The sequence below is a fragment of the Filicampus tigris genome, chromosome 7 (assembly GCF_054856515.1).
Source record: "Filicampus tigris isolate MCC_2025a chromosome 7, RoL_Ftig_1.0, whole genome shotgun sequence".
NCBI lineage: Eukaryota > Metazoa > Chordata > Actinopteri > Syngnathiformes > Syngnathidae > Filicampus > Filicampus tigris.
This window is the reverse complement of record NC_141223.1, coordinates 13,126,063-13,138,452: the sequence shown is the minus strand read 5'-3', so window position 1 is coordinate 13,138,452 and position 12,390 is coordinate 13,126,063. Positions and strand designations below refer to the sequence as shown.

The window sequence follows — 12,390 nt, the reverse complement described above, 5'->3', positions numbered from 1 at the left end:
AATCAGGAAGTGACCGCACACTGAGCTAATCTGAACAAAAAAATTCTGGTATTTAAATTCAAATGACTGAATGGACTGATTTTATATAATACTGTGACATAACATAGAGGTAATCCACTGTGCTTTATACAAAGAAGATTGAAGTATCAAGGAAAGATACAATGCAACAATATTTGTTGTTAGTTTGAGTATACAGTGCTGCGGTATTTGGAGAAATGAGTGGCAATTAAAAATGTCAAACTAAAGCAAGAATTATTAGCTTTGCTTTAAATTCGAATGTCACTTCACTGTGCAAATGCATCAGAGCATAAACGTTGCTGGTTTTACTTAATTCAATCCAAATGACTCAATGTGGCGCTTACTAATATTATATAATATTGTGATGTAACAGCAAGGTAATCCATTGTGCTTTATATGAGTGCAAAACAAGGGGAAAATAATGAAATATTAAGGGAACATTGCAATAGAGTAACACTGTTTTTTGTTTGTTTGCTTTGTCGGGCAGTTTCAGAGGTATTGATTTAACAATGCATGTAAATATGTGTGTTTTTTTGTGTGGTGTAGAACTGCATAGTGCTACTTTGTGTTACCTTATTTACTGAAATGAGGGGATGAAATATGAGGATGAATGAAAATGTCAAACAACACTGTACATTATTGCCTTTCTTTTGACACTAAATCACAGACTGTGCTCATATGAACATAGCATTTGTTACTTTTTAATTTATTAAAACAAATGACAAGAATCTATTGTTTTAAAGGTGCTGTCCGTGGGCCACATAATACCATATTGTAAAACATAAACCATTTACTCAATTGTTTAATCCAGTGATTCTCAAAGTGTGATACACAAAAATATTTTGTTTTTGTTTTTTGTTTTTTTAGAACTGCGCCAACCTAGTATTTGTGTTAAGAGTTCTGTAATACTTGTTGTGTTTTCCCCTAAAATTGGTAAATTAAAATGTTTTGGTAAAAAAACAAAAGATTCAATCTCATTAAATCATTGCTTAATTGATATTTTCTACATAACTGGGTTATTGCAAATAATACAATAAAAATATAAGTAAAATAAAAGTTTTGCATATAATTCTACATAACAAATGTTTGATTAATCACCTTTATTATCAAAATGTAATCATATATAATACATTTATTATAATTAAACAATTGAAAACTTGGTTTATTGTTTTATTATTAAGATAAACACATTTTTTATTTGATATTTAATTGGTTTATAGAACATCATCAAATACCATGGAATTGGCAGATTGGCTTATTGTATACATCCACCCATTATCTATACCGCTTATCCTCACAAGGGTCGCGGGCGTGCTGGAGCCTATCCCAGCTGTCTAGGCGGGGGTGACCCCGAATTGGTTGCCAGCCATTCGCAGGGCACACAGAGACAAACAAACATCCGCACTCACAATCACACCTAGGGGAAATTTAGAGTGTCCAATTAACCTACCATGCATGTTTTTGGAATGTGGGAGGAAACCGGAGCACCCAGGGAAAACCCACGCAGGTACGGGGAGAACATGCAAACTCCACACAGGGAGGCTGGAGCCGGGATCAAACCCACGACCTCTGAACTGTGAGGCAGTTAACCAGTCGATTAACGTGTCGCCTCCTGACATTATTGTATACAATAAAATAAAATATATTTGTTAAATAAACAGTTGTATGTGCTTTTACATTTTTTTTGGTTTATTATTATTATTATCTTTAATTCTTTAAATCAATGTTTAATAAATTACAATTAAATTACCTAGAGCTACTGCGACCCCGCATACTCATGGTTTGGCACCTGCGGATTCACTTATTTGCAGATTTTTTTCCAATTATAATTTTTTTTGTGATGCATAATTCCACGCGAATAGCGGGGGTCCACTGCAATACAATCAAAATGATAAATAATATATTTATTTTCAAATTACACCTACTGACATATTTTACATACACATTTTAGCTCATTGAAACAAAAATTGTCGGACTTATGCGTTCATTTAAAAAATATCAAATATATACACATAACACATGCGAGCACAATTTAATTTCAAACATCATTCTATACATTCAATCCAAACGCCAAGTGTGAAAGAGTAGTTTATATTTTACGAGGTGTCCCTGAATGCGTCGTGGTGCGTTCAGGGACCGCAAGCAGAGGCGGGTCCGGCCCCTGGGTGGGGATTAGTGTGATTGATGGTCACCTCGAGAGAGGCGCGTACGATCGCTCGCCCGCTCGGCGCATTTGTCGCTCCGCCCGGTGTCTTTCCCACGCGAACACGCAGCCGTGCTTTTTAATCTATCTTCCACTCATCGTCAAACGTATCGATGAGGACGAAGTGACCTGTGCAAATTTTGGCGTCCAACAGAAGGAATTTCTTTCTTTTCTTCTTTCGTCGTTTGTGGAAAAGTTTCCAGCAACCGCAGCTGGATTCCGCGGCTGGGAAGAAGCCGCCTGCAAGAGGCGCACTTGATTCCGGAGCTCTGGCACTATGTAAGCCCTTCTCTTCTCTCCGCTTCTGGAAGTCATGTTCAATTCTTTATTATTAACATTCCGACGGTGTGAGCACTGCGATAAGTCAGCGCCGAATCACTTCCTGCAGGGGATGTTGTGTGTGCGGTGCACGGCAGCACAAACCAAACATACACTTGATATACGTTGTAAATGTATTATGCCACTTACGGGTCAACAGCCACTTCTTATTATAGTTTTATAGCGCTGTACGAAGGATCACATTGGAGAAAATGTTTGAATGCTTCAGGTGGTGCTTTTATGCCATACTATTTTAGTGAATGAATGCACAATAATGATGATAAACCGTTAGGATTTATTAGCTTGGAAGGAGAATAACTTGGCACTATTATGCACTAAATGCAAGCGCATCAGGGCAATAATAAAAGCAAATACAACCACAGAGAAACTAAATATAAATAAATTATACATACATACATATATATATATATATATATATATATATATATATATATATATATATATATATATAATATACATATATATATATAATATACATATATATATATAATATGTATATATTAGTTCTGTCAAACAATAAAAACATTTTAACGACTTAATCGCAAAATGTTCCATAATTAATGGCGGTCACTCAGATTTTTCAACTACAATCTTTTACGAAGTTTAGAACCATTATTTACTTGAGTAAAATCTTGGAATTAATGTGGGAAAAAAATAAAGGTATTTTTCGATTCAAAGGCTGTTCTAATAGCTTTCTTTGATCCTTGAATACGATTCTTTTCCTGTAAAATACAACAGTTGAACGATACACCAAAGATGTACAACTAATATGGTATGTGAATTTGGCTGTGATTATTTTGGATTTTTCCAATGAGCCGTCAAGCAACTTTTTAAAGTAAAACTTTGTAAAAGGCCGTCTTTGCGACAGTGACTCTCCTCTAAGTCTGGCTGCACAGTTAGCAGAGGTCAGCTGCTACAGGAAGTAAATAAAATTGAGTTAACTGATTTTTTTTTAGTGTGTTATGAAATTTAAATGAATCTCCATAGCTACTTCTTTAATTTTGACAGCCCTAATGTAGCCCTATTCATATATATATATATATATATATATATATATATATATATATATATATATATATGTATATATATATGTATGTATGTATATATATGTATGTATATATATATATATATATATATATATATATATATATATATATATATATATATATATATAAAAAGCCGTCCCCCCCAAATAAACGTCGAATGTAAGACCTGTTCGTTTTGGAGACAAACCTATAAGAGGGAGGGCTGCGCCGCTGTGGGAGTGGTCACAGTCAACTTTAATAATGGTCAATCAAAATGGCATATCTCGTTCCCTTTAAATGTGGCACATTAGTCACACACTTGAGTCTCCACTGTGCACATCTCCACTGTGAAGTGGGCACGTAGAGACCCCTCAACCCAAAAGTTGGGTCAAATGAAGAACCTACAAGACAACCCAATTTTGGGGGTTAAATAAATAACCCAAAAAGTTGGGTCAATTCCTGTTCGACGTGCAAACCGTTTGTGCAAAACAACCCCATTTTTTGTGGGTTATTCATTCATTCATTATTCATTCAAGGCCATTTAAAATTAGAGGCGGACTTATAGACGGGTTCTATTCCGCCCCAAGCCAAACCCCCCCCGCTGAGAATGACGGCTGACGAATAACAGACGCTCAATTTTTAGTAAAATACATACCCATTTGCATACCCAGTAGCATACAGTATAACCGAGTTTTTGGGGTTGTTTTTTTTTTTTTACCATATTTGGGTTATTTTTGACACACCCGTATTGAGTGTTAATGTTTGTTTGTTGGCATATTACTTTTTGGATAGTATCCGTGCTCTGCATTCAATATAAAATCCATCAGCGAAATGACGACAAAGGACCCGTGAGCTGCGTACTGTAAAGCTGCTTTTCCCCTTCTCGCTGTCAGGGCCCCGCAGTGGCTGAGGAGGTGAAGACGTCTTGCCTGACCACCGCGCTTCCTTCCCTCGACGCCACCCTCGCGCAACTCTCTGCCCTCGCCAGTTTGCGCCCCCGCGTCCGAGCCCTCATGGCATCCAGTCTGACGTGCGCCGGCGTGGTGTGGGCGCTGCTGTCCCTGCTGTGTGCCGCCGCCTCTTGCGTGGGCTTCTTTATGCCCTACTGGCTGTTGGGCACGCAGATGGGCAAGCCGGTGTCTTTCGGGACCTTCCGCCGCTGTTCGTACCCGGTGCGTGACGAGGAGCGGCAGGCCACCGTCATGCTGGAGCAGTGCGGTCGTTACGCCTCCTTCCACGGCATCCCCAGCCTGGAGTGGCGCATCTGCACGCTGGTGACGGGCGTGGGCTGCGGCCTCCTCCTCTTGGTGGCGCTGACCGCTCTCATGGGCTGCTGCATCTCCGAGCTCATCTCGCGTACGATTGGTCGCGTGGCCGGGGGCATTCAGTTTGTCGGAGGTAAGTGCCAATCGGCCTTGTTGTGTGTTGGGATTGGGACACTAGTTTTTGTCGAGGCATGCGGAAGGGATGGAAAGGAAATTCCCAACGTTTTGGGAATTGGGAATACAAAAGTAGTGGGACTCACTGACTAATGACTTAACCAATGGAAAGTGACATACTCAACCAATCACAGATGCGCCTTGGTCAGTCTACCTGTCAATCATTCCATGAAGCCCCAGTGATTGGTTGATTTTCTCCATTTGCATTGGTCTGCCTACATGTTATTCATTTCATATGCTACCAGTGATTGGGATGTTTTGTCACATTTCATTTGTCAGTCAACATCAATCATGACATGTAGCACCAGTGATGACTGACATAAAAGACTGACCAAAGACATGCGATGGAACCAATCAGTCACTGGTGCTGAATGTCATGATTGACATGTTGACAAGGCCAATGACAGACATGTAGACTGAAGAATGACTGACGTTGACTGACCAATGTGTTTGTCAACAAATAAACGGAAAGAGGACCATGACAAAAATAATCGCTTATTAAACTGCAATCGCAATTTTGAGTGAAAAACAATGCAACCACGGTAGATTTCAAAGTTTTTCAACCCTATTGTGTACGCACGCATGACTGACATGTCGACTGACCATTGAGTGCCATGTGGCGGAATGCTGCGTGTCGCTCTCAAAAAGCAGCTGGCTTTTCACTTGCTGTGTTTTCCTCGCTGCTATGTGCATGTGCTGCAGATGTGCTGGCTTGGCCTGGCGTGTGTTCAAAAATGTTGTTTTGACTTCAAGTGGTGTCCAGAAGCGTCATGTGGAAAGGGAAGGCCACGCTGTGCCCTTAGAGGCCACTTGAGCTCTCCTGCCATGAAAGCGTCTTCTTTGCTAGTTTGATCAACGCCCGCGCTCGTGTGTGTGTGTGTGCGCGCATGCTTTTGTTGACGTCTGTTGGGTGTCTTTCATGCACATGTGTGCCGGCGGCTCCTGAGGACAGACCTTCAGCGAGGGCTTTGTGGCCTACTTTAAGACGCCGCAGCCCTCTCATTAACCGGGCGACGCTCACTCGCATTCTGCGGCTGGCCGCGCTGCTATTTGCAATCCTCATCACGCCGCTCGGCTTAGAAAAGTGACAGCGAGGCAGGTTGCGGATGGATTTGATGGTGCGGGATGAGAATAAGGACCACTGTGGCCCATTTCAAGAAAGACTTGCTTGCGGCATCGGTACAGTAAAAGACACTCGCGTCTCAGTAACATTAAACACCAGGCAAGTGTTATGAAGAGTAGGTGACATAATTGCCTTGATTGAGATGTAGACTGACTAATGAAAAGTGCTCACGTCTAACAAAATGGATGCTGGTAAGACTGCTGTAGAATAGGGTTAAAATAGTATGGTTTTTTTTCGTTATAGTTAGTTTTTATTTGACTTGTTTTTTGACTCTTTTTAAAAAAAAATATTTTAATTCGTTTTTACAGCTGGTTTGTTAGTTTTTATTTGAATTTTGGTTTTGGTTTCGTTTTCATGAGTTTAAGCATTACTTTTAGTTTTTATTAGTATGGAGTATTTTTGGGATGCAAGATTTAAAAAGAAAAAGGTAAAGTGATGCAATTTTTTTTTCTTTGTGGAACAGTTTTGCAAATCAGTGACTGCATTTGAGGAGCTACTCTCTAATTTTGTGGAGGATTTTTTTTTTTTTTACATGCAGGTTAATCCACACGGTTCCAGCCATGACTTCTGTGAAGAGTTTTTCTCGATCACCCACTTCATTCCGATTACATGTCAATCTTAGGTTAACTTAGCAATTAGCATGGCTTTTCTGTCTTTTCTCATCATTCCTTCGTGAGAATGATACTTGTTAAAAATGTAGCTTATTGGCTGCCACCGAGGCAATGTTTACTGACTTGGGCGCGACTCTGCAACTTGAAGCAACAATTACTTACTGACTTATTGACTTTAGTAACATGTTGAGGTGCACAAGTAGCCAGCCGAAGCTAACTGCTAGCTAGCTGCTGCGGCGTAAGTAGCCCTTAGTATCCCTAAGATAAGCTTTTTGGGACAATCTCTGTGGTTCTCCTTCTAAATTCTTTTGACGGTTGTCTCGGCGGTTGATTCTCAGTTTTGCTATTCAATGCATTTTGATGAGGCGCAAAATGCTAATTTTGCCTCGCAAACTGTGATGCGAAACCACACATTTCGAGCCTTGGAATGTGTCATTAAGTCAACTACAGTTCTCAAATGACTGTTTGACTTTCCTTCATTTGTACGGACCTACAGCAGTACCGAAATAAATTTAACACAACACACTCCGAAAGCTTATGAATTATTTTGATTGACAAAAACAAAAACAAAGGACATTTTGCTACCATTTCAGTTAGTTTTAATTAGTTTTATGAAAGTAAGACGTAGTTTGTTATTTTATTTTTTTTAAAGCATTTTTTTGCTTTAGATTTTATTCCGTTAAGGAAAGTGTTTTTTTAGTTTCAGTTTTATTTTAGTTCTTTCGGGAGTGGGGGGGAGTTTGCTTTAACTCTAATAACATTGCTGTCGATGAGGATAATAACTGAAATGGAATCTTGCTTTCATGTGAGGGAAGCTCATTTCAGTTGACAACTTGCTATATTCAGTTGGCAGATTAAAAAAGGCCATACGCCGCTCTGTGTTTTTCTGCAAATTTTCCTAAATCACGCTCACGCTCGGTGGCCGAGTGGTTACAGTGCAAAAGTGTGAAGGGGGGTGAGAGGGGGGCTGGCGGCAAGTGAGCTCAGATCTTTTAAAAGCAGATGTCTCACAAGGGCTAATTGGAAGTGACACAATCGGGAAGCTTGGCATTGTACTGGCGCAGACGCGAGGGATGCCGGGAAAGCCGACGATTGGAACGCTCTGTGCAATGAGAACGGCGGTGGAACCGTTTGTGTGGGTGGTGTTAAAGAAAAGATCATTTTGTTTTTGTTTGGTTTGTTTTTCTGCATCCAATCCCATTAATACATTGTTGCCAATGTTGTTATTTTGCGCTGCGGCAAAGGCCAAAATGTCTTCTTGAGAGTGTTCCGCCGCGCCGATCAAAACTGCAATGAGACTTAAAAAAGATTCCTGACATGGATTAGGTTGTTAGGGATTTGGTTCCACTGGTTCCCCCCTTCGTAGATCTCCCCGCGGAGCCTGGCCTCATCTTTTTTGGGAAACATGGAGCTTTTTTACACCCCCCGTGGCTTCTTTAATTGTGTCCTTTTTGTGTTTCTACTCTCTATTTGCTTCTAATGACTGAACTTGAGTGGACTGTCAGGAAGTGTTAGGGAGGAAAGGTGGCAAACGGGTTTCACTGCTCAAATGCCAGCAGCAGGGGCGCTGCTGATTCTGCCTCGACTATACTGAAAAGGAGCACGTCAACTCTAGAGGGTCGAACTAGAACCACGCACAACTCAACATCAATAAATCATATACATAGTAATGATGAAGATTAACGTGTTGGCTGACCAATGAGAATTAAGTCATGTAATAAACCAATCACTGGACTGTATCTAATTATTGACATATAGCCTGGCCATCGCTGATGTGACCAAACAATCACTGTCGCTGCATGGATGGACTCATTAGACAAATAAGGAATGAGCAAAGTCCAAAATCTGAGGGGATTGCTTTAATTGAGACTTTAGGAAACAGATGGTGCTTAAGGAGTTTTATTGAGAACATCCACACAGTCACTCGTTGGCACTGTGTTTTAGCAATGATTAATGAAACAAAAAAGTGAGCTATGGGAGAGCTTTTAAGGGGTTATTTGGCTTGTGTTATGGCCGTGTGCCAATCAGCGCTATCTTAAAAGAGAGTGAAATGGTAAATGAAAAACAGTGGAAGAGTGCCATCGTCACTACCGTCCACCTCTAAATCTGTTTTGAGGTGGCAAATGTACTCACAGTCTATACTCCCTATTTTGACAAAGTAGAAGGGAAGAAAGTACAAATACATTGGTTATAAAAATTCTACACACCCCTCTTCAAATGCCCTTTTTGATCTATCTATCTATCTATCTATATATATATATATATATATATATATATATATATATATATATATATATATATATACTGTTGCTCAGGTACTTTCAAGTGTCAATAAAACACTCGATATTCAGTCGATGTCAGTCCCCACAGGAATGAAGCTGCCGGTTTCCTCCTCGCTTCAGAAGTGTGCTTTTGTGCTGCGTCTCTGAGCTTGTTTATTACCTCTGCTTATGTATTTGCTTTGAGTTCCGCGCCAAACAACGCACTTCCGCATACTAGCACTTCCTGTACTACAAAGACCAGCATAGTCTTGCGGTTGACTATGCGCAGAGTGTCTCAATCGTGTCTGTTTGCGCGCCGGCAGTATATTTGCCTTTTTCGCCCTCCTCTCCTTCTTTTCCATCCGCCTCTCAGTACAGCATATTATGCTTTTTATTTTTTATTTTCGTTTTTTTTTTTTTTTTTTTATATAAAGTATTTTGGCGTAAATTTTGACTTTAATGGTGAAATCCAACATACACGGAAATTCGTGTTACATCGCCAGTGTAGGAAGTGAACTTGTTCGTAAAATGAGGACTCCCTGTATATTTCCAGATCTCACGACTGGATTTTAGGCCTCCATAAGAAAAAGTGTTGTGTTGTGTCAAGGCGTTGTGCAACAGGGTTGTATTTTACACTGCCGCCGCATCCTTGAAGCCCAAATGACAGGCTATGATAGGATGCAGACAGGAAGTTGTGTGACATACAGTTCCCGCAGCCATGTTAAAAAAGAAAAAGGAGTTTGTGGCCGCATATTTATGTATGTGCTGTAAATTTTGGGTTGGAACTCTAATTTTGTCTCTCCGGGGAAAATTGAGAGGCCCTGCCGGACGGGCCAAGTAGATTTATTATAGATTAGAGACATTTAATGTGTATTAAATTACATGTGACCTCTAGGTTGTGACGGCTCCCGCATGAAATACGGCCAGTGGACGTGGCGTCGCGCATGCATGTGACATTTTGTCACAATTCTATATTCAAGACAGTGGATGGTAATATTATATTGTGGATTTGCAGCCCTTTGAGAGCCACACAACCTCCACTGTGTGACTCAAATAAATCCTCCTCATTGGGATGTCATTGATGTCATTGAGATCAACTACAACTTTCCACATTTTTACATATGCCGTCAGGCAGTTGGACACTGAACAAAAAGTTAAGCAGGAATCGTACTGAATTACCCGTGGTTTGCAGCGGCATTAACTTCCAGTGCTGCGTTCTGTCAACTGGCATGGAAACTGTGTCAAACTGTGTGTGTGCGTGTGTTGTTTGCCTGCAACCTCAAAATTTTGAATCACTGGCTGTATTTGTATTTTTTGGTTTCTAGTATTCCATTTAACTGGCCTTTGGTTGTGGTCACACCTCAGTGGTGACATCCGCAGTGTTGCTTTGGAGCTAAAGTCAATGCACATTGTCGCTCTCTGAAATCACAAATGTTGCCAGCATTTCACACTTGGACATTATTAACGGTCGTACAAGTGTACAATTTAGAGGCTGACATTTCTACGGGAATCCCGCGGGATTTACCTGTTTTCTGAATCTTGCGCCATCATTGGTCGTTATGTGAGCCCTGAGCAACTGTCCAAATTTACAAAAAGTGGCAAAATGGCCTCCAGCTGAGATGGACAAAAATGGGTGGATTTTATTGCCTAATTTATATCCCACAAACTTAATATTCATCCGAACGCTGTGTTTGGACTAGTGGGGCTACATATTACATATAATATAATCCAACATATTCTTGTAAAGAAAATATTCTGTTTGACTTCCTCTTTAAATTTCCTCAACAGAAAACATTCCTGATTGTGTGGGCCAAAAGCGTACACCCAGGTCATGTATTGGGCTGTGATCCATACACTTAAAAGACATGTCAACATGTTTCAGATGGACCGCCTACATTGTGCCCTCCATACTCTTGTTGCCAAGGGCTCTTTGGCACACCATCCGGTTGCCTTGTTTTTCAAGGCCTACCAGCATCACTGGCCTCTTTTGTTCTTGTGCAAGCACTGCCAGCTGGAACTGGCCACCGGCACTCGACGCCCCCGATATGTACATTCAGTCCTTTCCGATAAAGAGCTCATCGTTCTCACTCTGCTGACCTTTTGCAAAGACCTGCCACCCTCCTCTTAGTTACTGTTGCTAAGCCAGACAAGCGTATACAGTATGAACTTAATTTGATCTTCTAAATGGAACAAACATGTCCAACTGTTCATTGTTTCAGTACTTTTTGCACGGTTTGGTTTTGGTCGAATACAAATTCAAGAGTGCAACGCTCTGGTTAGAGTTTTAGGACCTCTGTCTGTGCCGCGCTGTGATCGGCCGCTCTGCGTTCTCCAGCTGCGGTCATCAGTCTCCGTGAGCGAGGAGCAAATACACTCTGAGGCGCTATGTTCTTATAGAGACAAACACTTGTTTCATTTGTATTCTCCCTCGCTGCTGATGTGATGATGATGGAGCACTCGGCCTCATTGTCCATGCACGCATGAGAGCAAAAAAAGCGATGAGACAGCAGCAAAGTGGAGAGCGAGAGAGAGGGGGAGAGCGAGCACTCGTCCTATGGACTTCAAAGTAGAGTTTTTTGGGAACATTTCCTCCCTTGTTGTCCGTCCGCTCAGAAAGTGGACGCCGCTTCCGTTTAAAGATGGATGGCCCCAGCGGCAGTCCTGTCCTATCCTGTAATGCAGTGGTTCTCAAACTGTTTTTTGAGATGAACCATGCTTGTCTGAAAAATGAAAAAAAAAAAAAACTTCTCTCCTGTAAGGAATCCATGGACCCAAAAAGTATCAGAACCCAAGGCTCAAAATCCTTTTTTCTTCTTCTTTTCAGAGCAGTTTTGCAAATCAATGACTTCATTTGAGTAGTAAATTTCTAGTTTTGTACAGCTTTTTTTTTTTCTTTCAGGTCAATACCAGGGACCTGAAGCAAGTTTTTTTTTTCCAAACTATAAAAATATGACAATATAACGAATGAACAATCGGTTTCTTTTTCCATCAACCATTTTTATTTCTTAAATTCAGATTGTGTATAGCAGCAAAATGGCTTCAGATGAACTCTACTTCTGTGAAAAAGTGTACTTGATCACCCAAGCGCTTTTAATACCGGTGTTAAACGCGCTAGCCAAGTCCATCTTAGGTTATCTTAGCAATTAGCATGACTTCTCCCTCTTTTCTCGCCGTCCCTTCGTAAGAACAATAATTGTGACAAATGTAGTTTATTCGCCGTCACGAAGGCAATGATTACTGAATTCGGAGCGCCGCCGCATGTTTAGCCACACTAGTAGCCAGCCGAAGCTCGCTGCTCGCTAACTGGTGTAGCATACTGTAAAGTAGCACCCAGCTACTCGAGCCTCAACCCCCGTCCGGCGCGGTGCTCT

The 12,390-nt window shown here is 40.9% G+C and overlaps 1 protein-coding gene across 1 annotated transcript in view; it reads left to right on the top strand.

Moving 5' to 3' along the window:
• The first annotated feature begins 2,180 nt into the window (after positions 1-2,180).
• Positions 2,181-12,390, top strand: part of LOC147144826 (LHFPL tetraspan subfamily member 6 protein) — a 61,615-nt gene continuing 51,405 nt past the window's right edge. Inside the window, exons 1-2 of the mRNA XM_086036059.1 lie at positions 2,181-2,500; positions 4,479-4,983. Coding sequence (XP_085892185.1) covers positions 4,599-4,983 — 385 coding nt within the window. The 5' untranslated portion in view covers positions 2,181-2,500; positions 4,479-4,598. The remainder of the gene's footprint in view (positions 2,501-4,478; positions 4,984-12,390) is intronic.